Consider the following 27,585-nt stretch of genomic DNA (forward strand, 5'->3'; position numbering starts at 1 on the left):
ATTTGGAGAGATCATTAGTAGACTGTGTTTAGTAGAGCAGAACAGAAACATATTCTAGGTAATGTTTACCCAACACTTTGTTGTTGTTGATTTTCCCCCAAAGATGGCCCAAGTAACCTCACCATGATGGTAGTTCCTGAGATGACCATAGGACATACAGCCTACAAGACGGGCTCCCAGAAACATGACCGAATACAAACAGTGTAGCTATTCCCCCCGCAAGGCAATCAAACAAGCTAAGCGTCAGTATAGAGACAAAGTTGAGTCGCATTCAGCGGCTCAGACACAAGAGGTATGTGGCAGGGTCTACAGTCAATCACAGATTACAAAAAGAAAACCAGCCCCGTCACGGACCAGGATGTCTTGCTCCCAGACAGACTAAAGACATTCTTTGCTCGCTTTGAGGACAATACAGTGCCACTGACACGGCCCGCTACCAAAACCTGCGGACTCTCATTCACTGTAGCCAACGTGAGTAAAACATTTAAACGTGTCAACCCTCGCAAGGCTGCAGGCCCAGACGGCATCCCCAGCAGCGTCTTCAGAGCATGCGCAGACCAGCTGGCTGGTGTGTTTACGGACATATTCAATCAATCCTTATCCCAGTCTGCTGTTCCCACATGCTTCAAGCGGGCCACCATTGTTCCTGTTCCCAAGAAAGCTAAGGTAACTGAGCTAAACGACTACTGCCCCGTAGCACTCACTTCCGTCATCATGAAGTGCTTTGAGAGACTAGTCAAGGACCATTTCACCACCACCCTACCTGACACCCTAGACCCACTCCAATTTGCTTACCGCCCCAATAGGTCCACAGATGTCGCAATCTCAACCACACTGCACACTGCCCTAACCCATCTGGACAAGAGGAATACCTATGTGAGAATGCTGTTCATCGACTACAGCTCAGCATTTAACACCATAGTTCCCTCCAAACTCGTCATCAAGCTCGAGACCCTGGGTCTCGACCCCGCCCTGTGCAACTGGGTACTGGACTTCCTGACAGGCCGCCCCCAGTCGGTGAGGGTAGGTAACAACATCTCCATCCCGCTGATCCTCAACACTGGGGCCACACAAGGGTGCGTTCTGAGCCCTCTCCTGTACTCCCTGTTTACCCATGACTGCGAGGCCATGCACGCCTCCAACTCAATCATCAAGTTTGCAGACGACACTACAGTGGTAGGCTTGATTACCAACAAAGACGAGACGGCCTACAGGGAGGAGGTGAGGGCCCTCGGAGTGTGGTGTCAGGAAAATAACCTCACTCTCAACGTCAACAAAACAAAGGAGATGATTGTGGACTTCAGGAAACAGCAGAGGGAGCACCCCCCATCCACATCGACGGGACAGTAGTGGAGAGGGTAGAACGTTTTAAGTTCCTCGGCGTACACATCACGGACAAACTAAATTGGTCCACCCACACAGACAGCATGGGGAAGAAGGTGCAGCAGCGCCTCTTCAACCTCAGGAGGCTGAAGAAATTTGGCTTGTCACCAAAAGCACTCACAAACTTCCACAGATGCACAATCGAGAGCATCCTGTCGGGCTGTATCATCGCCTGGTACGGCAAATGCTCCGCCCACAACCGTAAGGATCTCCAGAGGGTAATGAGGTCTGCACAACACATCACTGGCAGCAAACTACCTGCCCTCCAGGACACCTACACCACCCGATGTCACAGGAAGGCCATAAAGATCATCAAGGACAACAACCACCTGAGCCACTGCCTGTTCACCCCACTATCATCCAGAAGGTGAGGTCAGTACAGGTGCATCAAAGCAGGGACCGAGAGACTGAAAAACAGCTTCTATCTCAAGGCCATCAGACTGTTAAACAGCCACCACTAACATTGAGTGGCTGCTGCCATACATGTAAAAATGGTATCACTAGCCACTTTAAACAATGACACTTAATATAATGTTTGTACTCGATACCATCTACTGCACCTTGCCTATGCCGTTTGGTAACATCACTCTGTACCATATACACTGTACCATATACACTGTACCATATACACTGTACCATATACACTGTACCATATACACTGTACCATATACACTGTACCATATACACATATACACTGTATAAGGCAGCTGTTGTGAAATTGTTAGTTAGATTACTTGTTGGTTATTACTGCATTGTTGGAACTAGAAGCACAAGCATTTCTCTACACTCACATTAACATCTGCTAACCATGTGTATGTGGCAAATAAAATTTGATTTGATTTGAACTTCATCCCAATGGCCCTCTATTCCCTATATAGTGCACTACTTTTGCCCAGGGCTCTAGTCAAATGAGGTGCAATTTGGGATGCAGACAACATGAGGTCATTTGTTTTCTGACTAACTGAATCCTACATGCTGACTTAGCGCTTAGAAGGGGCCACTACAAACTCCTCATTAGGGCGTTAGGCAATGACTTCCAGAGCCTGGGACCATCGTAGGAAGTATTTAAACCTAGAGTTAGAGTGGAAAAGAGAGGCAGGGAGATACAAGTGGGAGAGGCTCTGCAGAAATGTCTCCTCAGCCCTGAGTGTGAGTGTGTGTTTGTGTGGGGTGTGTGTGTGTATGTGTGAGTGTAGTGTGTGCGTGGTGTGTGTGGTGTGTGTGTGTGGTGTGGTGTGGTGTGGTGTGGTGTGGTGTGGTGTGTGTGTGTGTGTGTGTGGTGTGGTGTGGTGTGTGTGTGTGTGGTGTGTGCTACTCTGTGCTCCAGAAACACACAGTGAGCTTGAGGAAGCAAGAGGAAATTAGCCAGGCCTTTAGGACTGATATGATAGTTCTTAATAAAACAAACACCACTGGACCTTTCTTAATATAAGATGGAGGGCTGAGCTCTGAGTGTGTGTGTGTGTGTTGAACTCTGCTTCTTCTCAACCAGGAATGTAAGCTAGGGGGCTCCAACTTTCCCCTCTCACTGCTGTATCCTAGTTTACATCTCCCCTGCAGAGATTACAGTATCAAATACATTACATGTTTTCACTGTCATTCACATAAACACTGTCCACTTCAGACTTGCGACCTGCTCAGTTTGTTTATGAAGACATGGCCCATAAATCAATTGGACCAGTCGTCAGAAAGATATTAAGAAACCAGGGGGAGATGCAATTGATTAGGAACCTTAGATTACAATTATTTATGGACTAGATCACTCATAACCATAGTAATATGACTTGTACTTCCACTGAGCCCCTACCCAGCCTGTTATGATGTACTTGGCTGTGTGTTGGCACCATAGTAATTTCACTGGGTGTTTATATAGACCGACAATGACTGAAAACGTGCAAAGACTGATTAAGGCATTAAAGCGGCAACACAATGGGAGGTAAATTAAAGTGAGAGAGAGAGAGAGTTTGTGTTTGAATCGAACTGCAGAGAGAGGAGAGCTATTTTGATCAATTTAGGCAGACAGTATTGGACAGATCAGGAAGTCCAGTGACAGTCCCCTCTGTAACAGATCTGCCATAAAACACTTTGTCTTGCCATTATGATTACACAGACACAGAGCTAACACCTGCCGTGACACTAGTCACATTAGTCATTGGGGGAGGAGGGGAGTCGTTCCAACTGCCAAACATCAGGCAGCTCATTCAGACACTGTCTGACAGCAACCATGTTGCAATAAATTAGCTTGTCAATTAACTCACAGACAGCCACGGCAACGTCTTGTCTGGCCACACACACTGAGCCCTTCCCCTTCACAAGCACCCGTTCAGCAAAGGAGAACAGTCTAGGGGTAAGGGAGTAAAGTACGCAGTCTTACCGTTATAAGTCACTCTGGGTTTGGTCAAGCACATGACGATGTGTAGATCCATCTCATCCGTGGAGACAAACTTGGAGCAGACAGGGCACATGAAGCCTGCATGGAGGGAGAAGGGAGGAGGAAAGGAAGACCAAGTGGTAGATATCAGAAATCTAATTCTGTAAAGGGAAATCATTAAGTACCTATGCTGTTACCATAACACAGCATCCCACACCCAAACTCCTCCGCCCAGCCATCACGACATTCTCTCTCTGACATTACAAACTGAGTTCTCCCTCTTACATTCTCCTGCAATTACATTCTATGAGTCACACTCAATAATCTCCCTGCAATATTAACAAAGATTCATTAAAATGAGGTGATATTTAACACTGATTACAAAGCTTGTCTTGACATTATCACTATGATGCAGCAGATTGCAGAGACGCCCTTTAAAACTGAGATTATTAATGATTGTGTTTGGTAGCTCTGCAGTAAACAGTTGACACTTCTTATGGCTGGGGGGCAGTATTGAGTAGCTTGGATTAATAAGGTGCCCAGAGTAAACTGCCAGCTACTCATTCAAACAAACAAGATTTCTGGCTCTCACAGACCTTCTTCTTTAAGAGGAAGAGTGTCCTCCACTCGTTACCTGTATTAATGGCACCTGTTTGAACTTGTTATCAGTAAAAAGACACCTGTCCACAACCTCAAACAGTCACACTCCAAACTCCACTATGGCCAAGACCAAAGAGCTGTCAAAGGACACCAGAAACAAAATTGTAGACCTGCACCAGGCTGGGAAGACTGAGTCTGCAATAGGTAAGCAGCTTTGTTTGAAGAAATCAACTGTGGGAGCAATTATTAGGAAATGGAAGACATACAAGACCACTGATAATCTCCCTCGATCTGGGGCTCCACACAAGATCTCACCCCGTGGGGTCAAAATGATCACAAGAACGGCGAGGAAAAATCCCAGAACCACACGGGGGGACCTAGTGAATGACCTGCAGAGAGCTGGGACCAAAGTAACAAAGCCTACCATCAGTAACACACTACGCCGCCAGGGACTCAAATCCTGCAGTGCCAGACGTGTCTCCCTGCTTAAGCCAGTACATGTCCAGGCCCATCTGAAGTTTGCTAGAGAGCATTTGGATGATCCAGAAGAAGATTGCGAGAATGTCATGTGGTCAGATGAAACCAAAATATAACTTTTTGGTAAAAACTCAACTCGTCGTGTTTGGAGGACAAAGAATGCTGAGTTGCATCCAAAGAACACCATACCTACTGTGAAGCATGGGGGTAGAAACATCATGCTTTGGGGCTGTTTTTCTGCAAAGGGACCAGGACGACTGATCCGTGTAAAGGAAAGAATGAATGGGGCCATGTATCGTGAGATTTTGAGTGAAAACCTCATTCCATCAGCAAGGGCATTGAAGATGAAACGTGGCTGGGTCTTTCAGCATGACAATGATCCCAAACACACCGCCCGGGCAACGAAGGAGTGGCTTCGTAAGAAGCATTTCATGGTCCCGGAGTGGCCTAGCCAGTCTCCAGATCTCAACCCATAGAAAATCTTTGGAGGGAGTTGAAAGTCTGTGTTGCCCAGCAACAGCCCCAAAACATCACTGCTCTAGAGGAGATCTGCATGGAGGAATGGGCCAAAATACCAGCAACAGTGTGTGAAAACCTTGTAAAGACTTACAGAAAACTTTTGACCTCTGTCATTGCCAACAAAGGGTATATAACAAAGTATTCAGATAAACTTTTGTTATTGACCAAATACTTATTTTCCCCCATAATTTGCAAATAAATTAATTAAAAATCCTACAATGTGATTTTCAGGATTGTTTTCTTCTCATTTTGTCTGTCATAGTTGCAGGGGGTACAGTCATGTCTACAGATCTGAAGACAATACTGTAGAACATTCAGGGGGTTAGCCCCGTCTGGGACTCGGACCCGGGTTTAGCGAATGTAAAGCCAACACATTAACCATTAGACCAAGAGGTCCAAACCTCTTGACGAGGTTGCTAGGGGTTGGATTAAGCTTGCTACATTACCCCCTTTCCTTCGGGAGAGCGTGTCCAACGCTTCTCTATACCAAGTCTCTCACATCACATGTACACGCCTCTTCAATAGCTTCACCGGCGCAATCCCACTTCTGACACCAATGTGTGTGTGTGTGTGTGTGTGTGTGTGTGTGTGTGTGTGTGTGTGCGTCCGGGTATTTTCAGAATAATTTCCTGAAAAATGCCTCTTCATAATATGACTCATCCTGGTGTGTGTGCGTACAAACAGTCACCAGTGTGTGTGTGTGTGTGTGTAGATATTGGCTGTACTAAATGCTAATCTCTTTCTGTTGGGAGGGTATTGGAGAGGAGAGGAGTGTCCCACTTCCAGGAGAGACTAGAGGAGATAAGAGGTGAGAAAGTCAAAGCTGACCTACTACACAACTCCCTCAGCATAAGCCTCAACAGATCCATTCAAATTGGGAAAGCAATCCTCCTCTGACTAACTGAGTTGGTTAACCATCTCTCCTTCACTCACCACCCCTTCCCTCCATTTAGACACCATGCTGACACCCTGCTGCTCTGGCACAGCAGACGAGGCAGACTATGACGGGGAGAAGGGCAGCTGTGATCGTCTCTGTGTCTGCCCAGTGCTCACTATAGGGCACACAGAGTAGGGAGGTGTAGCTAGCATGGTATGTCTGCCAACTAGGCCTATAGGGCAGAATGGAGCACAGTGGCACAGTGGGACTGTATGGTCTGTCTGGCCAGCTGTAGGGACTAAAGGTCAGGTCCAGCCAGTCTGGACTCTGGATGTACTGAGTAAATACAGATCATCTAAAGGTGATGCAGAACGTCACATACTACGTGTTTAGTTTGTCTGTATGACTGTTCACCTGACATCTCCAGCCTTCACAAGAGAAGCTATCTATCTGTCTGACCACATGCAGTGTAATACAAACCCAACACGGCTGCTTGCTTGGTGTTAAAGGTAACACTCCTATCTAATGACTGTCCTTTGTGTAAGTGTGTGTGTGTGTGCCAGCGTGGGTGTGTGTGTGTATTTGTGTGTGTGTGTGTGTGCCAGCGTGGGTGTGTGTGTGTGTGTGTGTGTGTCAGCGTGTGTGTGTCCTCTCTGTGTCTCTGGGTTATTTACTGTAAACCATGGCCACAGGAGGGGAGCAGCTGCATATTAACCAATGACCACATCAACACAGAGCAGGCCAGGGCTAGATCCAGGACCAACTGCCAGAGAACAGCAACTCAAACGTCTTACACCAACACACACAGAGCCCAGTACTCCTACAGGCAACAACCTACATCAAGCCTAACTCAACTCTGCAGGGGGTACAGCTAGATGTACAGATCTGAAGATAATCCACTGGCATGAACTGTATAGGCCTACAAGCCAGCTACCACACAGTAGACAGTAACTGTCAGAAAGCCTGCTGTCTGGCAAGGGGAATAATGAGCTCAATTGTACATCTTGTTTCAACATCTGTTTCTATGTCTGTGTCTGTCTGTCTGTGAGTGAGAGAGAGAGAGAGAGAGAGAGAGAGAGAGAGAGAGAAGCGAGAGAGAAGCGAGAGAGAGAAAAGCGAGAGAGAGAAGAGCGAGAGAGAGAGAAGAGCGAGAGAGAGAGAGAAGAGAAAGAGAGAGAGAGAAGAGAGAGCGAGAGAGAGAAGAGAGAGCGAGAGAGAGAAGAGAGAGCGAGAGAGAGAAGAGAGAGCGAGAGAGAGAAGAGAGAGAAGAGAGAGCGAGAGAAAGAGAGAGAGAAAGAGAGAGAGAGAGAGAGAGAAAGAGAAGAGAGAGTGAGAGAGAAAGAGGGAGAGACAGAGAGAGAAGAGCGAGAGGGAGAGAGCAAGAGAGAAAGAGAGAGAGCAAAAGAGAAAGAGAAAGAGAGAAGAGAGAGTGAGAGAGAAAGCAAGAGAGAAGTGAGAGCAGACTATTTGTAGAATTCTCTCCTCTCCTTGCAGGGAAAGGTTGCACAACATAACATAGCCTTGGCAGCTAGTCTACATCTTTTCTCTGGGTTATTCCATTTCAGGGCTCTGATCTTGCGTCATGCTGCATATAAAAAACATATATTCTCTGATCACGGTGTTGTTTAATTAACTGGAATTAAATTGAATTATAAGTGAATGTTGAGAGAGAGGGACATTTAATTGAAGGAATGACTATGGAGGGATGGAGGAGAGCTGAAGTGGAACCTTTATCTTGATAAACAGACGAGAGTTAGTGACATCATCAGAGCAATAACATGAGGTGACAGTTTGACAGTCAGTGGGTTTTCAAGACACCCAAAGTCACGTTACATAGTCAAGATAATCAGCATGATAATGAAGTAATGAAATCATGGCAGGCTATAAAAGACAGAGGTGGTATTTCTTAGTTTTTATTTATTTATTTCACCTTTATTTAACCAGGTAAGCTAGTTGAGAACAAGTTCTCATTTACAACTGCGACCTGGCCAAGATAAAGCAAAGCAGTTCGACACATACAACAACAGAGTTACACATGGAATAAACAAACATACTGTCAATAATACAGTAGAACAAAAGACAACAAAAAGTCTATATACTGTGAGTGCAAATGAGGTAAGTTAAGGCAATTAATAGGCCATGGTGGCGAAGTAATTACAATATAGCAATTAAACACTGGAATGGTAGATCGGCAGAAGATTAATGTGCAAGTAGAGATACTGGGGTGCAAAGGAGCAAAAATAATAAATAAATAAATAAATAAATACCAGTAAGGGGATGAGGTAGGTCAATAGATGGGCTATTTACAGATGGGCTATGTACAGGTGCAGTGATCTGTAAGCTGCTCTGACAGCTGGTGCTTAAAGCTAGTGAGGGAGATGTGAGTCTCCAGCTTCAGAGATTTTTGCAATTCGTTCCAGTCATGGGCAGCAGAGAACTGGAAGGAAAGACGACCAAAAGAGGAATTGGCTTTGGGGGTGACCAGTGACATATACCTTCTGGAGCACGTGCTACGAGTGGGTGCTGCTATGGTGACCAGTGAGCTGAGAAGGCTGGGCTTTACCTAGCAGAGACTAGTAGATACTCTGTAGCCAGTGGGTTTGGCGGCGAGTATGAAGCGAGGGCCAACCAACGAGAGTGTACAGGTCGCAATGGTGGGTAGTGTATGGGGCTTTGGTGACAAAACGGATGGCACTGTGGTAGACTGCATCCAGTTTGTTGAGTAGAGTGTTGGAGGCTATTTTATAGATGACATCACCAAAGTCGAGGATCGGTAGGATTGTCAGTTTTACGAGGGTATGTTTGGCAGCATGAGTGAAGGTATGCATGGCCTTAACGGTGATGACGTTCAGGCGTCAGCCTGATAGAGCCCATACAGAACGGTTTATTTAACTCTCTGCAAACTGGAAACGATTTATCCGGAGGCTGCATTCATTGTAGCTGGGGATTTTAACAAGGCTAATCTGAAAACACTTTAACCACTTTAACTATGCCACTTTGTTTACATACTCATCTCATATGTATATACTGTACTCGATATCATCTACTGTATCTTGCCTATGCTGCTCTGTACCATCACTCATTCATATATCCTTATGTACATATTCTTTATCCCCTTACACTGTGTATAAGACAGTAGTTTTTTGGAATTGTTAGTTAGATTACTTGTTCGTTATTACTGCATTGTCGGAACTAGAAGCACAAGCATTTCGCTACACTCGCATTAACATCTGCTAACCATGTGTATGTGACCAATAACATTTGATTTGATTTGATAATGATGTCCCCTCTTTTACACACATGCTTAGTTGGAGGTTACTAAAACATTGATCTCAATATCATATTTAGGAAAATACAAGCAAAGGAACAGAACAGAAAACAAAAATGTGGAAAGTAAAAAACATCCCCAAGCCAATGTTCTCCCAGTCAGTCAGTCCCATGGGAGGAGGAGAGAGGAGGAGGAGGAGGAGAGGTTTGCTCAGTGGAGAGGCCAGCTTCCATTAGCAACAGCCAGATAAGGAGAGAAGGAGATGATGAGGAGAGGAGGAGATGGGGAGTAGAGGAGGAGATGAGAGGAGGATCTGGGGAGTGGAGGAGGAGAGGAGTAGAGGAGATAGGGAGCAGAGGAGTAGATGGGGAGTAGAGGAGGAGAGGAGGAGATGGGGAGTAGAGGATGAGAGGAGGAGATGGGGAGTAGAGGAGGAGAGGAGAGGATGAGATGGGGAGTAGAGGAGGAGAGGGAGATGGGGAGTAGAGGAGGAGAGGAGAGATGGGGGAGTAGAGGAGGAGAGGAGAGAAGGAGATGGCGAGTAGAGGAGGATATGAGAGGAGGAGATAGAGAGTAGAGGAGGAGAAAAGAGGAGGAGATGGGGAGGAGAGGAGTAGATGAGAGGATGGGGAGTAGAGGAGGAGAGGGGTAGAGGAGATGGGGAGGAGAGGAGTAGATGAGAGGAGAGGATGGGGAGTAGAGGAGGAGAGGGGTAGAGGAGATGGGGAGTAGAGGAGGAGATGAGAGGAGGAGATGGGGAGTATAGGAGGAGAAAAGTGGAGGAGATGTGGAGAAGAGGAGGAGATAAGAGGAGGAGATGGGGAGAAGAGGAGGAGATAAGAGGAGGAGATGGGGAGTAGAGGAGGAGATGAGGAGTAGACGAGCCTCCAGTATTTATGCTGCAGTAGTTTATGTGTCGGGGGGCTAGGGTCAGTTTGTTATATCTGGAGTACTTCTCCTGTCCTATTCGGTGTCCTGTGTGAATCTAAGTGTGCATTCTCTAATTCTCTCCTTCTCTCTCTCGGAGGACCTGAGCCCTAGGACCATGCCCCAGGATTACCTGACATGATGACTCCTTGCTGTCCCCAGTCCATCTGACCGTGCTGCTGCTCCAGTTTCAACTGTTCTGCCTTATTATTATACGACCATGCTGGTCATTTATGAACATTTGAACATCTTGGCCATGTTCTGTTATAATCTCCACCCGGCACAGCCAGAAGAGGACTGGCCACCCCACATAGCCTGGTTCCTCTCTAGGTTTCTTCCTAGGTTTTGGCCTTTCTAGGGAGTTTTTCCTAGCCACCGTGCTTCTACACCTGCATTGCTTGCTGTTTGGGGTTTTAGGCTGGGTTTCTGTACAGCACTTTGAGATATCAGCTGATGTACGAAGGACTATATAAATAAATTTGATTTGATTTGAGGAGGAGATGAGAGGAGGAGATGGGGAGTAGAGGAGGATATGGGGAGAAGAGGAGGAGATAAGAGGAGGAGATGGGGAGAGGAGGAGATAAGAGGAGGTGATGGGGAGTAGAGGAGGAGATGAGAGATGAGGAGTAGAGGTGGAGATGAGAGGAGGAGATGAGGAGTAGAGGAGGAGATGAGAGGAGGAGATGGGGAGAAGAGGAGGAGATGGGGAGAAGAGGAGGAGATGGGGAGAAGAGGAGGAGATAAGAAGAGGAGATGGGGAGTAGAGGAGGAGATAAGAAGAGGAGGAGATGAGGAGTAGAGGAGGAGATGAGGAGATGGGGAGAAGAGGAGGAGATGAGGAGGAGATGGGGAGAAGAGGAGGTGATGGGAGTAGAGGAGGAGATAAGAGGAGGTGATGGGAGTAGAGGAGGAGATAAGAGGAGGTGATGGGAGTAGAGGAGGAGATGAGGAGATGAGGAGTAGAGGAGGAGATGAGGAGGAGATGGGGAGAAGAGGAGGAGAAGAGGAGGTGATGGGAGTAGAGGAGGAGATGAGGAGATGGGAGTAGAGGAGGAGATGAGGAGATGGGGAGAAGAGGAGGAGAAGAGGAGGAGATGGGGAGAAGAGGAGGAGATAAGAGGAGGAGATGGGGAGAAGAGGAGGAGATAAGAGGAGGAGATGGGGAGAAGAGGAGGAGATGGGGAGAAGAGGAGGAGATAAGAAGAGGAGGAGATAAGAAGAGGAGATGGGGAGTAGAGGAGGAGATAAGAAGAGGAGATGGGGAGTAGAGGAGGAGATAAGAAGAGGAGATAAGAGGAGGTGATGGGAGTAGAGGAGGAGATAAGAGGAGGTGATGGGAGTAGAGGAGGAGATGAGGAGATGGGGAGAAGAGGAGGAGAAGAGGAGGAGATGGGGAGAAGATAAGAGGAGGAGATGGGGAGAAGAGGAGGAGATAAGAGGAGGAGATAAGAGGAGGAGATAAGAGGAGGAGATGGGGAGAAGAGGAGAGATAAGAGGAGGAGATAAGAGGAGGAGATAAGAGGAGGAGATGGGGAGAAGAGGAGGAGATAAGAGGAGGAGATGGGGAGTAGAGGAGGAGATGAGGAGATGAGGAGTAGAGGAGGAGATGAGGAGATGGGGAGAAGAGGAGGAGAAGAGGAGGTGATGGGAGTAGAGGAGGAGATAAGAGGAGGTGATGGGAGTAGAGGAGGAGATGAGGAGGTGATGGGAGTAGAGGAGGAGATGAGGAGATGAGGAGTAGAGGAGGAGATGAGGAGGAGATGGGGAGAAGAGGAGGAGAAGAGGAGGTGATGGGAGTAGAGGAGGAGATGAGGAGATGGGAGTAGAGGAGGAGATGAGGAGATGGGGAGAAGAGGAGGAGAAGAGGAGGAGATGGGGAGAAGAGGAGGAGATGAGAGGAGGAGATGGGGAGAAGAGGAGGAGATAAGAGGAGGAGATGGGGAGAAGAGGAGGAGATAAGAGGAGGAGATGGGGAGAAGAGGAGGAGATGGGGAGAAGAGGAGGAGATAAGAAGAGGAGATGGGGAGTAGAGGAGGAGATAAGAAGAGGAGATGGGGAGAAGAGGAGGAGATAAGAAGAGGAGATAAGAGGAGGTGATGGGAGTAGAGGAGGAGATAAGAGGAGGTGATGGGAGTAGAGGAGGAGATGAGGAGATGGGGAGAAGAGGAGGTAATGGGGAGAAGAGGAGGAGATAAGAGGAGGAGATGGGGAGAAGAGGAGGAGATAAGAGGAGGAGATGGGGAGAAGAGGAGGAGATAAGAGGAGGAGATAAGAGGAGGAGATAAGAGGAGGAGATAAGAGGAGGAGATGGGGAGAAGAGGAGGAGATAAGAGGAGGAGATAAGAGGAGGAGATAAGAGGAGGAGATGGGGAGAAGAGGAGGAGATAAGAGGAGGAGAGGAGGAGATGAGGAGATGAGGAGTAGAGGAGGAGATAAGAGGAGGAGATAGGGAGTAGAGGAGTAGAGGGCGAGATGGGGAGTAGAGGAGGAGAGGAAAGGAGGAGATGGGGAGTAGAGGAGATGGGGAGTAGAGGAGGAGATAGGGAGTAGAGGAGGAGATGAGTGGAGGATCTGGGGAGTGGAGGAGGAGAGGAGTAGAGGAGATGGGAGTAGAGGAGTAGAGGAGGAGAGGAGTAGAGGAGGAGAAGGGGAGTAGAGGAGGAGAGGAGGAGATGGGGAGTAGAGGAGGAGATGGGGAGAGGGAGGAGATGAGAGGAGGAGATGGGGAGTAGAGGAGGAGAGGAAAGGAGGAGATGGGGAGTAGAGGAGATGGGGAGTAGAGGAGGAGATAGGGAGTAGAGGAGGAGATGAGTGGAGGATCTGGGGAGTGGAGGAGGAGAGGAGAGAGGAGATGGGAGTAGAGGAGGAGGAGGAGAGGAGTAGAGGAGGAGATGGGGAGTAGAGGAGATGGGGAGTAGAGGAGTAGAGTGCGAGATGGGGAGTAGAGGAGTAGATGGGGAGTAGAGGAGTAGAGGAAAGGAGGAGATGGGGAGTAGAGGAGATGGGGAGTAGAGGAGTAGAGGGCGAGATGGGGAGTAGAGGAGGAGATGGGGAGTAGAGGAGTAGAGGGCGAGATGGGGAGGAGGAGGAGATGGGGAGTAGAGGAGTAGAGGGCGAGATGGGGAGTAGAGGAGTAGATGGGGAGTAGAGGAGTAGAGGAAAGGAGGAGATGGGGAGTAGAGGAGATGGGGAGTAGAGGGGGAGATTGGGAGGAGATGGGGGTAGAGGAGTAGAGGAGATGGGGAGTTGAGGAGGAGAGGAGGAGATGAGGAGATGAAGGGAGATGGGGAGTAGAGGAGTAGAGGAGGAGAGGAGGAGAGGGGTAGAGGAGTAGAGGAGGAGATGGGGAGTAAAGGAGTAGAGGAGGAGATGGGGAGTAGAGGAGTAGAGGAGATGGGGAGTAGAGGAGGAGATGAGAGGAGGAGATAGGGAGGAGAGAAGGAGATGGGAGGAGGAGATGGGGAGAGGAGATGGGGAATAGAGGAGGAGATGAGAGGAGGAGATAGGGAGTAGAGGAGGAGAGGGGTAGAGGAGAGGAGAGGATGTGGAGTAGAGGAGGAGAGGGGTAGAGGAGATGGGGAGTAGAGGAGTAGAGGAGATGGGGAGTAGAGGAGGAGATGGGGAGTAGAGGAGGAGAGGAGAGGGGGAGATAGGGAGGAGAGGAGTAGATGAGAGGAGAGGATGTGGAGTAGAGGAGGAGAGGGGTAGAGGAGATGGGGAGTAGAGGAGTAGAGGAGATGGGGAGTAGAGGAGGAGATGGGGAGTAAAGGAGGAGATGGGGAGTAGAGGAGTAGAGGAGATGAGGAGTAGAGGAGGAGATGGGGAGTAGAGGAGTAGAGGAGGAGATGGGGAGTAGAGGAGTAGAGGAGATGAGGAGTAGAGGAGGAGATGGGGAGTAGAGGAGGAGATGGGGAGTAGAGGAGTAGAGGAGATGGGGAGTAGAGGAGGAGAGGAGTAGAGGAGATGAGGAGTAGAGGAGTAGAGGAGGAGATGGGGAGTAGAGGAGTAGAGGAGGAGATGGGGAGTATAGGAGGAGATGGGGAGTAGAGGAGTAGAGGAGATGGGGAGGAGGAGTTGGGGAGAGGAGATGGGGAATAGAGGAGGAGATGAGAGAAGGAGATGAGAGGAGGAGATGGGGAGTAGAGGAGGAGAGGGGTAGAGGAGGAGAGGAGGAGATGGGGAGTAGAGGAGGAGAGGGGTAGAGGAGGAGAGGAGGAGATGGGGAGTAGAGGAGGAGATGGGGAGTAGAGGAGGAGATGGGGAGTAGAGGAGGAGAGGGGTAGAGGAGGAGAGGAGGAGATGGGGAGTAGAGGAGGAGATGGGGAGTAGAGGAGTAGAGGAGGAGATGGGGAGTAGAGGAGGAGAGGGGTAGAGGAGTAGAGGAGTAGAGGAGTAGAGGAGTAGAGGAGAGAGGAGGAGGGGTAGAGGAGTAGAGGAGGAGAGGAGAGAGGAGTAGAGGAGAGAGGAGGAGATGGGGAGTAGAGGAGGAGATGGGGAGTAGAGGAGGAGATGGGGAGTAGAGGAGGAGAGGAGTAGAGGAGTAGAGGAGTAGAGGAGTAGAGGAGAGAGGAGGAGAGGGGAGAGAGGAGGAGATGGGGAGAGAGGAGGAGATGGGGAGTAGAGGAGGAGAGGAGGAGATGGGGAGTAGAGGAGGAGATGGGGAGTAGAGGAGGAGAGGGGTAGAGGAGGAGGGGTAGAGGAGGAGAGGAGGAGATGGGGAGTAGAGGAGGAGATGGGGAGTAGAGGAGAGATGGGGAGTAGAGGAGTAGAGGAGAGGGGGAGATAGAGAATAGAGGAGGAGATGAGAGGAGGAGATAGGGAGTAGAGGAGGAGAGGGGTAGAGGAGAGGGGGAGTAGAGGAGTAGAGGAGTAGAGGAGGAGAGGGTAGAGGAGGAGATGAGAGGAGGAGATGGGGAATAGAGGAGGAGAGGGGTAGAGGAGATGGGGAGTAGAGGAGGAGAGGGGTAGAGGAGGAGAGGAGTAGAGGAGTAGAGGAGGAGAGGGGTAGAGGAGGAGAGGGGTAGAGGAGGAGAGGGGTAGAGGAGGAGAGGAGTAGAGGAGATGAGGAGGAGAGGAGTAGAGGAGGAGAGGGGTAGAGGAGGAGAGGGGTAGAGGAGGAGAGGAGATAAGGAGATCAAATCAAATGTTACTTAGTCACATGCGCTGAATAAAACAGGTGTAGACCTTACAGTGAAATGCTTACTTACGAGCCACTAACCAACAATGCAGTACAGAAAATAATAAAAAATCAAATTAACAAGTAGTTAAAGAGCAGCAGTTAAATAACAATAGCAAGACCATATACAGTGCCTTTCAAAAGTATTCACCCCCCTTGGCATTTTTCCTATCTTGTTGCATTACAACCTGTAATTTAGATGGATTTTTATTTGGATTTTATGTAATGGACATACACAAAAATAGTCCAAATTGGTGAAGTGAAAATAAAAAAATAACTTGTTTAAAATATAAAATAATAATAAAACCGGTAAAGTGTAAACTTCTGACCCACTGGAATTGTGAACCTGTGAATTATAAGTGAAATAATCAGTCTATAAACAATTGTTGGGAAAATGACTTGTGTCATGCACAAAATAGATGTCCTAAGCAACTTGCCAAAACTATAGTTTGTTCACAAGTAATGTGTGGAGTGGTTAAAAAATGAGTTTTAATGACTCCAATCTAAGTGTATGTGAACTTCCGACTTCAACTGTATGTATTCACCCCCTTTGCTATGAAGCCCCTAAATAAGATCTGGTGCAACCCATTATCTTCAGAAGTCACATAATTAGTCAAATAAAGTCCACCTGTGTGCAATCTAAGTGTCACATGATCTGTCACATGACATCAGTATATATAGACCTGTTCTGAAAGGCCCCAGAGTCTGCAACACCACTAAGCAAGGGGCATCATGAAGACCAAGGAGCTCTCCAAACAGGTCAGGGACAAAGTTGTGGAGAAGTACAGATCAGGGTTGGGTTACAAAAAGATATCAGAAACGTTGAACATCCCACAGAGCACTATTAAATCCATGATTAAAAAATGGAAAGAATATGGCACCACAACAAACCTGCCAAGGGAGGACCGCCCACCAAAACACATGGAGCAGACAAGGAGGGCATTAATCAGAGAGGCAACAAAGAGAGGAAAGATAACCCTGAAGGAGTTGCAAAGCTCTACAGTGGAGATTGGAGTATCTGTTTATAGGGCCACTTTAAGCCGTACACTCCACAGAGCTGGGCTTTACGGTAGAGTGGCCAGAAAAAAGACTTTGCTTAAAGAAACAAAAATAAGCAAACATGTTTGGGGTTCGCCAAAAGATATGTGGGAGACTCCCCAAACATATGGAATAAGGTACTCTGGTCAGATGAGATTAAAAATTAGCTTTTTGGCCATCAAGGAAAACTCTATGTCTGGCGCAAACCCAACACCTCTCATCACCCTGAGAACCCAAGCAGGGTGGTGGCAGCATCATGCTGTGGGGATGTTAGTCATCAGCAGGGACTGGGAAACTGGTCAGAATTGAAGGAATGATGGATGACGCTAAATAGAGGGACATTTTTGAGGGAAACCTGTTTCAGTCTTCCAGAGATTTGAGACTAACGGAGGTTCACCTTCCAGCAGGACAATGACACTAAGCATACTGCTAAAGCAACTTTTGAGTGGTTTAAGGGGAAACATTTAAATGTCTTGGAATGGCCTAGTCAAAGCCCAGACCTCAATCCAATTGAGAATCTGTGGTATGACTTAAAGATTGCTGTACACCAGTGGAACCCATCCAACTTGAAGGAGCTGGAGCAGTTTTGCCTTAATTAAAGAATGGGCAAAAATCCCAGTGGCTAGATGTGCCAAGCTTATAGAGACATATCCCAAGAGAGCTGTAATTGCTGCAAAAGGTGGCTCTACAAAGTATTGACTTTGGGGGGTGAATAGTTATGCATGCTCTAGTTTTCTATGTTCTTATCTTATTTATTGTTTGTTTCACAATAAAAAAGATTTAGCATCTTCAAAGTGCTGGGGAGTAAAGGATGGGGAGTAAAGGATGGGGAGTAAAGGAGGAGATGAGAGGAGGAGATAGGGATGAGAGGAGGAGATGGAGATGAGATGAGATGAGAGGAGGAGATGGAGAGTAGAGAAGGATATGGTCTATGCTTGTAGGCTGTGTAGCAATGTCACATAGATCATTGTATTACATTTCCGTCTTAAAAAAAAAAAGGCTGATTTAAAAAAAAAAAATGAATACTCTCCCAAATACTAATGTCCATTCAGATATTCAAATATTTGGTACTGCAGCAACAAATAGCATTAGCTACATCAATTTCTGTTCAAATTAGGAACACCTTCCTTATCTCAGGATCTCCTATAAGCCAAACCAAAGGCCTGCGTCAGCATCTATCCCATCTAGCCCCCAGCCTCGATCTTATTAAATCCCATTTATGTATTACATTATAATTTTATGGATCGGCAGGCTAGCACTAAATGGGATGGTGCGTTGGGCCTGGCCTGAGAACTTCCTTCCCCTCTCACAGCCGTGCAGCGTTATTGTCTCTATTTCAATCATTTATTTTATTTCCTTTTTTTCTTAGTTCTCTTTAACTCTGCATTATTGGAAAAGGAACCATGACTAAGCATTTCATTGTTAGTCTACATCTCTTGTTTACGAAGTGTGACAAATAAAATTGGATTCGATTTGATTTGGTGTGATTTGTGTGTCACCAGGACCACCCAGCTACACACGCACCCCCCCCACACACACACACACACACGCACACAGGAGTGGAGCAGGTGTGGAGAAGAGCTCCAGTCCTCCAGGGCCCCAGTCAGGCTTTTCCATCCTTGTCTGTTGGCTATGGTGTGAAGGGACAATCACTACATCTAGCTCCTAAATGGTATGACATTTGTTGTAACACACATCTCAGAAAAAGGAGAACCCCCTTTCTCATGGGCTGTTACAGTCTTAAAATAAAATGCAGAAATGGAATTGCCTATGGTAAGCAGCTAGACATGAGCACCAAAACAATCCTGTCAAAATATCTCCATCCTTGTGATGTAGGTAGTACCCATAATCACTCATCAGACTAACACGCTGGACAGGACTGCCAAGCAGAGACAACCAACTCTCAACCAACTATGCCAACAAAGATGACGCAACACACAGTCAGCCATTTAACCATCAGATTATCGCATGATGAGACTAGGTTATGTTCTTTTATTTTTCAACAAAAACCTTCAAACGACAGGATTTTTATCATGATACTGAACAGGGACAATGTCGTCCTATTCATACAATACGATGGGGATTATATTCAAACCCTCAAGCCTCAGCAAATAAATAGTGACAATGGCCTAAAATATGAACTTTTCCATATTTATGACCGGCAGCCTAAAAAGCCTTCTACAAGCCAGTGCTGCCATGCAGCCTGGAGTCTGCCATCAAGGAGCTGTTCTCCACTCCCCAGTCCCCTGTCCTGCACTCTCTCTGCCACATCAATGATTGATTCTGAGGGCTGGAGCCCCAGGAGAGAGCTGGGGGAAGAAGCATCTCTGCCTGGCTATGAAGGGAGGGATCTGGGCTGAGCAGAGCTAGTGTCCCTGGTCCCTGGAACCTCCATGGTGCTGCTGGTGATGATAATGTCACCGTAGCTTTAGCATGATAAGCTCTGTGGTACATAAAGCTCCTCTGGCTGGGTAGACCGGCTGACTGGTAGGTACATTATTAGACAGACAAACATAAATGTTGTATGATTACTGTTAAAAGCATGAGTATAGATTGAGATAGAGGGAGAGAGGGAGAGAGAGAGAGAGAGGGAATGGGAGAGAGCGGTAGAGAGAGAGAGAGAGGGAGAGAGAGAGAGAGAGAGCGGTAGAGAGAGAGAGAGAGAGGGAGGGAGAGAGAGAGAGAGAGAGAGAGAGAGAGAGAGGGGGAGAGAGAACGTGAGGGAGAGAGAGCGTGAGGGAGAGAGAGTGAGAGGAGAGAGAGTGAGAGAGAGAGAGAGAGAGAGGGAGAGAGCGGTAGAGAGAGAGAGAAAGAGGGAGAGAGAGTGAGAGGGAGAGAGCGAGAGAGAGAGGGAATGGGAGAGAGAGCGAGTGGGAGAGAGCGAGAGAGAGAGGGAATGGGAGAGAGAGCGAGTGGGAGAGAGAGTGAGAGGGAGAGAGAGTGAGAGGGAGAGAGCGGTAGAGAGAGAGAGCGGGAGAGAGAGAGAGAGAGAGAGAGAGAGAGAGGGAGAGAGCGGTAGAGAGAGAGAGCGGTAGAGAGAGAGAGAGAGAGAGAGAGAGAGAGAAAGAGAGAGAGAGAAAGAGGGAGAGAGAGAGAGAGAAAGAGAGAAATAGGGAGAGAGAGAGAGAGGGAGAGAGCAAGATAGTAAGTGAAATAGAAAGCAAAATAGAGAGAAATAGATTGAAAGAGATTATACACTGAGTATACTAAACATTAGGAACACCTTCCTAATAATGAGTCAGAATGGCAAAAGACCTATTGAAATCACTTAGAATGTATGTGTTGTCTCTAGGGTCACACTACTCATAAAGAATGTTTAGAGATTTTACTATTCAAAAACATGAAATAGCATCAAACTGTCCTTATTTGTATACCGTGAGTTTATATGTTGGCCATATCGCCCAGTGCATGTTGACTCCAATGCTTCCCACAGTTGTGTCAAGTTGGCTCTATGTCCTTTGGGTGGTGGACCATTCTTGATACACACAGGAAACTGTTGAGTGTGAAAAACCCAGCAGCGTTGCAGTTCTTGACACAAACCAGTGTGCCTGTCACCTACTACCATACCCTGTTCAAAGGCACTTCAATATTTTGTCTTACCCATTCACCCTCTGAATGGCACACATACGCAATCCATGTTTCAATTGTCTCAAGGCTTAAAAATCCTTCTTTAACCTGTCTCCTCCCCTTCATCTACACTGGTTGAAGTGACATCAATGTTTAGTATAGTCAGTGTAGAGCGTGAATATAGGGGCCAGGTTAACCGTGCCAGCGGGCCTGACTGCTACATCACAGTGAGGAGGTAAGGCACTGGGCTGTCACCACACAAAGTTTTAACTACTCTAGTTACAGAGAAAGACGTGATATCCATAAAGAGTCCAGTGAACCATTGTCTAATTAAGTAATAAGGCCCGAGGGGGTGTTTTATATGGCAAATATACCACAGCTAAGGGCTGGTTTTATGCACGACACAACGCAGAGTGCCTGGACACAGCCCTTAGCCGTGGTATATTGGCCATATATCACAACACCCTGAGGTGCCTTGTTGCTATTATAAACCGGATACCAACGTAATTATAGCAGTAAAAATAAACGCCTTGTCATACCCGTGGTATACTGTCTGATATACTCACGGCTGTCAGCCAATCAGCATTCAGGGCTCAAACCACCCAGTTTATAATCTTCTGTTTGAGGCACAACCCTATTTTAGGGCCCCCTCAGGGCATTTTTATTAGAGAGGTGAAGTGATGACACTCTTTGGATGAGCTCTCTGAGAGGAAGAGGGAGGAGAGAGGAGGGGTGAGGAGATGAGGAGAGAGGAGGAGAGCAGAGCAGAGCGATGATAAGAGAGGAGAGATGAGGAAAGAGGGGAGGGTAATATTAGAGAGACACTATCACCAGCCACCCATCTGCCAGACAGCCTCACTCTCCCCATGTGTCACAGTCTGACATGTCAGGGACTATAATTAAAACCAGAGAACAAGGACAACACTGATGGCACATCAGACAGGCTCTCTATTTACAGAAATATAGTATGGGAGGGAGAGTTGGTATTAGTGAGGGAGGGAGGGAGGGAGGGAGGGAGGGGGAGGGAGGGAGGGAGGGAGGGGGAGGGAGGGAGGGAGGGAGGGAGGGAGGGAGGGAGGGAGGGAGGGAAAAAGAGAAAAAGAAAGCCTGTAATTTCCTCTGTTTTTGCTAAAAGGAGGGAGGAAATTGATTGTGTCTGGGGGGCCTGGCTGGGTTTGGATCTGGAAAGACAGAAACAATCAGCTCTAGGGAGCAGACAGACAGAACAGACAGAGTATCATGACAAGAAGAGAAAATAGAAAGAGAGATGATAGAAGCTATACCGCCCACTGCAGCCACTGCACCATGCCCTGTTCTCTCTCATCAGCTCACATGCTCTGTTGACTGTCATTGACAGTAGAGCAGTGTAGGCCACAGAGGGCCTGCATGAGGGAGTGAGGGACTGGGAGGATACTAACATGACCATATTATCCCTTTTACCCTTATTAATACATGGGGTTAAGGACCTGAAACTACAGCCTCAAACATTCTCATTTTGCATAGCACTTAGGATAACATTTCTATGACTCTGGAACTGACCTGGTCTTAACATTAAGCATTCTGTTGTTGGACCGGGCTAAGCTTATGTATGGGTCTCCACTGTGACTGTCACACACAGACCCACATAGGGAGAGGAGGGGGAGACGGGGAGGGAGATCTAGGTCAATGGGACGATTAAGGGTCGTCCTATTGAGTGAAACCCTGAGCCAGAGACAGAGAGAGACAGATAGAGGGAGAGAGACAGAGAGAGATAGGGAGAGAAAGAGAAAGAGAGAGAGAAAGAGAGAGGGAGAGAAAGAGAGAGAGAGAGAGAAAGAGAGAGAGAGAGAGAGAGAGAGAGAGAGAGAGAGACAGATAGAGAGAGAGAAAGAGAGAGAGACAGATAGAGAGAAAGAGAGAGAGACAGATAGAGAGAAAGAGAGAGACAGATAGAGAGAAAGAGAGAGACAGATAGAGAGAAAGAGAGAGACAGAGAGAAAGAGAGAGACAGATAGAGAGAAAGAGAGAGACAGATAGAGAGAAAGAGAGAAAAGAGAGAGAAAGAGAGAGAGAGAGAGAGAGAGAGAGAGAGACAGATAGAGAGAGAGAGACAGATAGAGAGAAAGAGAGAGAGAGACAGATAGAGAGAAAGAGAGAGAGAGACAGATAGAGAGAAAGAGAGAGAGAGACAGATAGAGAGAAAGAGAGAGAGACAGATAGAGAGAAAGAGAGAGAGAGACAGATAGAGAGAAAGAGAGAGACAGACAGATAGAGAGAAAGAGAGAGACAGACAGATAGAGAGAAAGAGAGACAGACAGATAGAGAGAGAGAGAAAGAGAGAGAGAGAAAGAGAGAGAGAGAGAGAGACAGAGAAAGATAGAGGGAGAGAGACAGAGAGAAAGAGAGACAGATAGAGAGACAGATAGAGGGAGAGGTAGAGGGACAGAGAGAGACAGATCGAGAGAGAGACAGATAGAAAGAGAGACAGATAGAAAGAGAGGTAGAGGGAGAGAGACAGAGAGAGACAGATAGAGGGAGAGAGAGAGAGAGAAATAGAGAAAGATAGAGGGAGAGAGAAAGACAGACAGATAGAGAGAAAGAGAGAGACAGACAGATAGAGAGAAAGAGAGAGACAGACAGATAGAGAAAAAGAGAGACAGACAGATAGAGAGAAAGAGAGAGAGAGAGAGAGAAAGAGAGAGAGAGAGAGAGACAGAGAAAGATAGAGGGAGAGAGACAGAGAGAAAGAGAGACAGATAGAGGGAGAGGTAGAGGGACAGAGAGAGACAGATCGAGAGAGAGACAGATAGAAAGAGAGACAGATAGAAAGAGAGGTAGAGGGAGAGAGACAGAGAGAGACAGATAGAGGGAGAGAGAGAGAGAGAAATAGAGAAAGATAGAGGGAGAGAGAAAGACAGACAGATAGAGGATCACAGCAGCAAGATTTGTGACCTGTTGCCACGAGAAAAGGGCAACCAGTGAAGAACACACACCATTGTAAATACAACCCATATTTATGCTTATTTATTTTATCTTGTGTCCTTTAGCATTTGTATATTGTTAAAACACTGTATATATATAATATGACATTTGTAATGTCTGTATTGTTTTGAAACTTCTGTATGTGTAATGTTTACTGTTAATTTTTATTGTTTATTTCACTTTATATATTATCTACCTCACTTGCTTTGGCAATGTTAACACATGTTTCCCATGCCAATAAAGCCCTTGAATTGAATTGAATAGAGGGAGAGAGAGAGAAAGAGAGACAGATAGAGGGAGAGAGAGAGAGAGAGACAGAGAGGTAGAGGGAGAGAGACAGAGAAAGACAGATAGAAATGGGGAAATGTACTCATCTGTGGGGACACAAATGCACGCACAGGAACACTACCTGATCTAACGAGCACACGAGGGGACAGCTTTATTACAGGCCATAGTGTCTCTAACTGTCTTAATCTCCCCCATAGAAACAACAGTGACAGCACAGTCAACAAAAATGGGAGGGATCTTTTGCAGCTCTGTAGAAGCCTGGGTCTGTACTTTGTTAATGGTAGGTTACGGGGAGATTCACCTACTGCCACAGTACAGTAGACTATATGATCACAGACATTGACCCTTTCTCTCTCAGCTCATTCACTGTCAAGCCACTAACACCTCTGTCTGATCACAGCCAAATTACGTTGTTCCTCAAAAGAACAGACATGGAAACAACCACACATTCACAGCCCAGTAAGTTGTACAACATCAGAAATTCATACAGATGGGCCCAAAACAGCATAGAAGAATACCAGAAAGCAACCTGGAACCAAAATATCCAAACACTCTTAGATAACTTTCTGGATACCACATTCACTCACAGTGAAGAAGGTATCAATCTAGCAGTACAAAACATCAACTATATATTCAGGCAAACTGCAAAAAAGCACAATTGAAATGGATAAAAAACTAAACAAAAAAGACCATAGATGACACCTGGTTTGATGCAGATTGTAAAATGATAAGGAATAAACTTAGAACACCTCCAACCAAAAGCACAGAGTCCCATATAATGGTGAACTAGCCTTCATTAGTGTGAGACTTTAAAACTCTATAAACGTACACTCAGAACCAAAAAAGCCCAGTACAACAGCAAGCAGCTGACACTAATTGAGGAGTCCATAAACACACACAACTTCTGGCAAAATTGGAAAAAACGTTTTAAAAATCTAAAGAGGAATTAGCGATACAAAATGGTGACATATGGACAACCCATTTTAAAACAATGTACAACACCGTTCAAATTGACACAAATACAGAACAACGCCAAATTCATGAGAAGTTGAATGGATTAGAAAAAGCTATAAAGGACAATCAAAATCCACTGGACTCCCCAATTACTGACCAGGAGCTCGATAAGAAACTTCAGGCTCTCAAATTTAAAAAGGCATGCGGACCTGATGGCATCCTAAATGAGATGCTCAAACTCACTAGTGCAAAATTTCAATTGGCTATATTAAAACTGTTTAATTTGATCCTGAGTGTAGGTTATTTCTCTGACATCTGGAATAAAGGACTCATAACCCCAATCTTTAAGAACGGAGACAAATTTGACCCTAACAATTACAGGGGCATTTGTGTGAACAGTAACCTGGGGAAGGTTTTCTGTAGTATTATAAATGTAAGAGTTCTAAACTTCCTTAATAAGCACAATGTCTTGAGTAAAAACCAAATTGGATTTATACCAAAACATCGCACAACTGATCATATTTACACCCTACACACCCTGATAGATAAACATGTCCACCAAAATAATACCAAAATATACGCTTGCTTTATCGACTTCCAAAAATCATTTGATTCTATTTGGCATACAGGACTGTTCTACAAAGTTATTGAAAGTGGTGTAGGGGGTAAAATATATGACAAAATTAAATCAATGTATACTGGCAATACATGCAGCATTAAAATTGGTAAGAAAAGAACAGAATTCTTTAAGCAGGCGCGGGGCCTTTGCCAGGGTTGTAATCTGAGCCCTGCACTCTTCAATATTTACATTAACGAATTGGCCACTATTCTAGAAAAATCCTCAGCCCCTGGTGTTAGTCTCCACAATTCATAAGTTAAATGCCTACTCTTCGCAGATGACCTATGCCTGCTGTCACCCACAGCACATAGCCTACAGCAGAGCCTGGACCTGCTAGAGCAGTACTGCCAGACCTGGGCCCTGGCAGTAAAACCCTCAAAATATTAAAATAATGATTTTTCCAGAGAAGATCCAGATCTCAGGGAATTAGACCAAAGTTCTCAATTTGTACAAAATATATAGAGTACTGTACATACTACAATTACTTAGGTTTAAAAATAAGCTCAACTGAACACCTTAATCAGGCAGTGAATGAGCTGAGAGAGAAAGCACGCAGGGCATTCTACGCCATTAAAAAGCTAATTCATATTTAAAAACTAATTGAATATGTCATTGAACCACTCCTTAGTTGCCCTGGCTGTGTTTCGGGTCGTTGTCATGCTGGAAGACCCAGCCACGACCCATCTTCAATGCTCTTACTGAGGGAAGGAGATTGTTGGCCAAGATATCGCGATACATGGCCCCATCCATCCTCCCCTCAATACGGTGCAGTCGTCCTGTCCCCTTTGCAGAAAAGCATCCCCCAAAGAATGACGTGTCCACCTCCATGATTCACGGTTGGGATGGTGTTCTTGGGGTTGTACTCATCCTTCTTCTTCCTCCAAACACGACGAGTGGACTTTAGACCAAAAAGCTCTATTTTTGTCTCATCAGACCACATGACCTTCTCCCATTCCTCCTCTGGATCATCCAGATGGTCATTGGCAAACTTCAGACGGGCCTGGACATGTGCTGGCTTGAGCAGGGGGACCTTGCGTGCGCTGCAGGATTTTAATCCATGACGTCGTAGTGTGTTACTAATGGTTTTCTTTGGGACTGTGGTCCCACTCTCTTCAGGTCATTGACCAGGTCCTGCCGTGTAGTTCTGGGCTGATCCCTCACCTTCCTCATGATCATTGATGCCCCACGAGGTGAGATCTTGAATGGAGCCCCAGACCAAGGGTGATTGACCGTCATCTTGAACTTCTTCCATTTTCTAATAATTGTACCAACAGTTGTTGCCTTCTCACCAAGCTGCTTGTCTATTGTCCTGTAGCCCATCCCAGCCTTTTGCAGGTCTACAATTTTATCCCTGATGTCATTACACAGCTCTTTGGTCTCTTGTGGAGAGGTAGGAGTCTGTTTGATTGAGTGTGGACAGGTGTCTTTTATACAGGCAACGAGTTCAAACAGGTGTAGTTAATACAGGTAATGAGTGGAGAACAGGCGGGCTTCTTAAAGAAAAACTAACAGGTCTGCGAGAGCCGGAATTCTTACTGGTTGGTAGGTGATCAAATACTTATGTCATGCAATAAAATGCTAATTAATTACTTAGAAATCATACAATGTGATTTTAGATTCCGTCTCTCACAGTTGAAGTGTACCTATGATACAAATTACAGACCTCCACATACTTTGTAAGTAGGAAAATCTGCAAAATCGGCAGTGTATCAAATACTTGTTCTCCCCACTGTATATTGCTTATTGGGAAACACAAACACAAGCACAGAGCAAAATGCAGTGCTATCTGGCCCTAAATCGACAGTACACCGTGGCTAAATATTTGACCATGGTTACTGATCAAAACCTTAGAAAAACCTTGACAAAGTACAGGCTCAGTGAGCACAGCCTTGACATTGAGAAGGGTAGACACAGGAAAACCTGGCTTCCTGTAGAGGAAAGGCTGTGCATCCACTGCACAACAGCAGAACCTGAGACAGAGCTGCATTTCCTGACAAAATGTCAAAAATATAAAACAATTAAGAGAGTTTAATTTTCCCAAATTTGAAACCCTTATTCAAGGTTTCAAAGACCTCTCTGATGAGAGTAGGCTACCCGTCCTGTTGGAGGAGGACGCAGAGAGCTGTGGGTTGGCAGCGCACTCCATTGCAGCCTGACATAAGATGAGGGACATTGTCTGACAGACCAATCAACCTGCACATGTACTTTACTGTATGCTTATTGTTATTGTTGAATGTATGGTTATTTCGACACTTGGTTATTGTTGTTACTGTTGTCCCATTGACAATTTTGATTCTCATTTATTTTTTATATTGTAAATATCCAAAATAAGCTTTGGCAATATGTACATTGTTACGTCATGCCAATAAAGCGAATTGAATTGAAAAATGATAGAGGGAGAGAGACAGAGAGAGACAGATAGAGGGAGAGAGAGAGAAGGAGATATATATATATATATATATATATATATGAGAGAGAGAGAGAGAGAGGTAGTGGGAGAGAGACAGATAGAGGGAGAGAGAGAAAGAGAGACAGGGAGAGAGAAGTAGAGGGAGAGAGA

General features: G+C 46.2%; 1 protein-coding gene across 2 annotated transcripts in view; it reads right to left on the reverse strand.

Moving 5' to 3' along the window:
* Positions 1-27,585, reverse strand: part of znrf2b (zinc and ring finger 2b) — a 114,730-nt gene that overhangs the window by 42,605 nt on the left and 44,540 nt on the right. Inside the window, exon 2 of one of the 2 annotated variants that reach the window (XM_042304823.1) lies at positions 3,758-3,853. The exons of the other annotated variant lie outside the window; for it this stretch is intronic. Within the exon in view, the coding sequence (XP_042160757.1) occupies positions 3,758-3,853 (96 nt within the window). The remainder of the gene's footprint in view (positions 1-3,757; positions 3,854-27,585) is intronic. 2 annotated transcript variants of the gene reach the window in all.

The sequence above is a fragment of the Oncorhynchus tshawytscha genome, linkage group LG23, assembly GCF_018296145.1.
Source record: "Oncorhynchus tshawytscha isolate Ot180627B linkage group LG23, Otsh_v2.0, whole genome shotgun sequence".
NCBI lineage: Eukaryota > Metazoa > Chordata > Actinopteri > Salmoniformes > Salmonidae > Oncorhynchus > Oncorhynchus tshawytscha.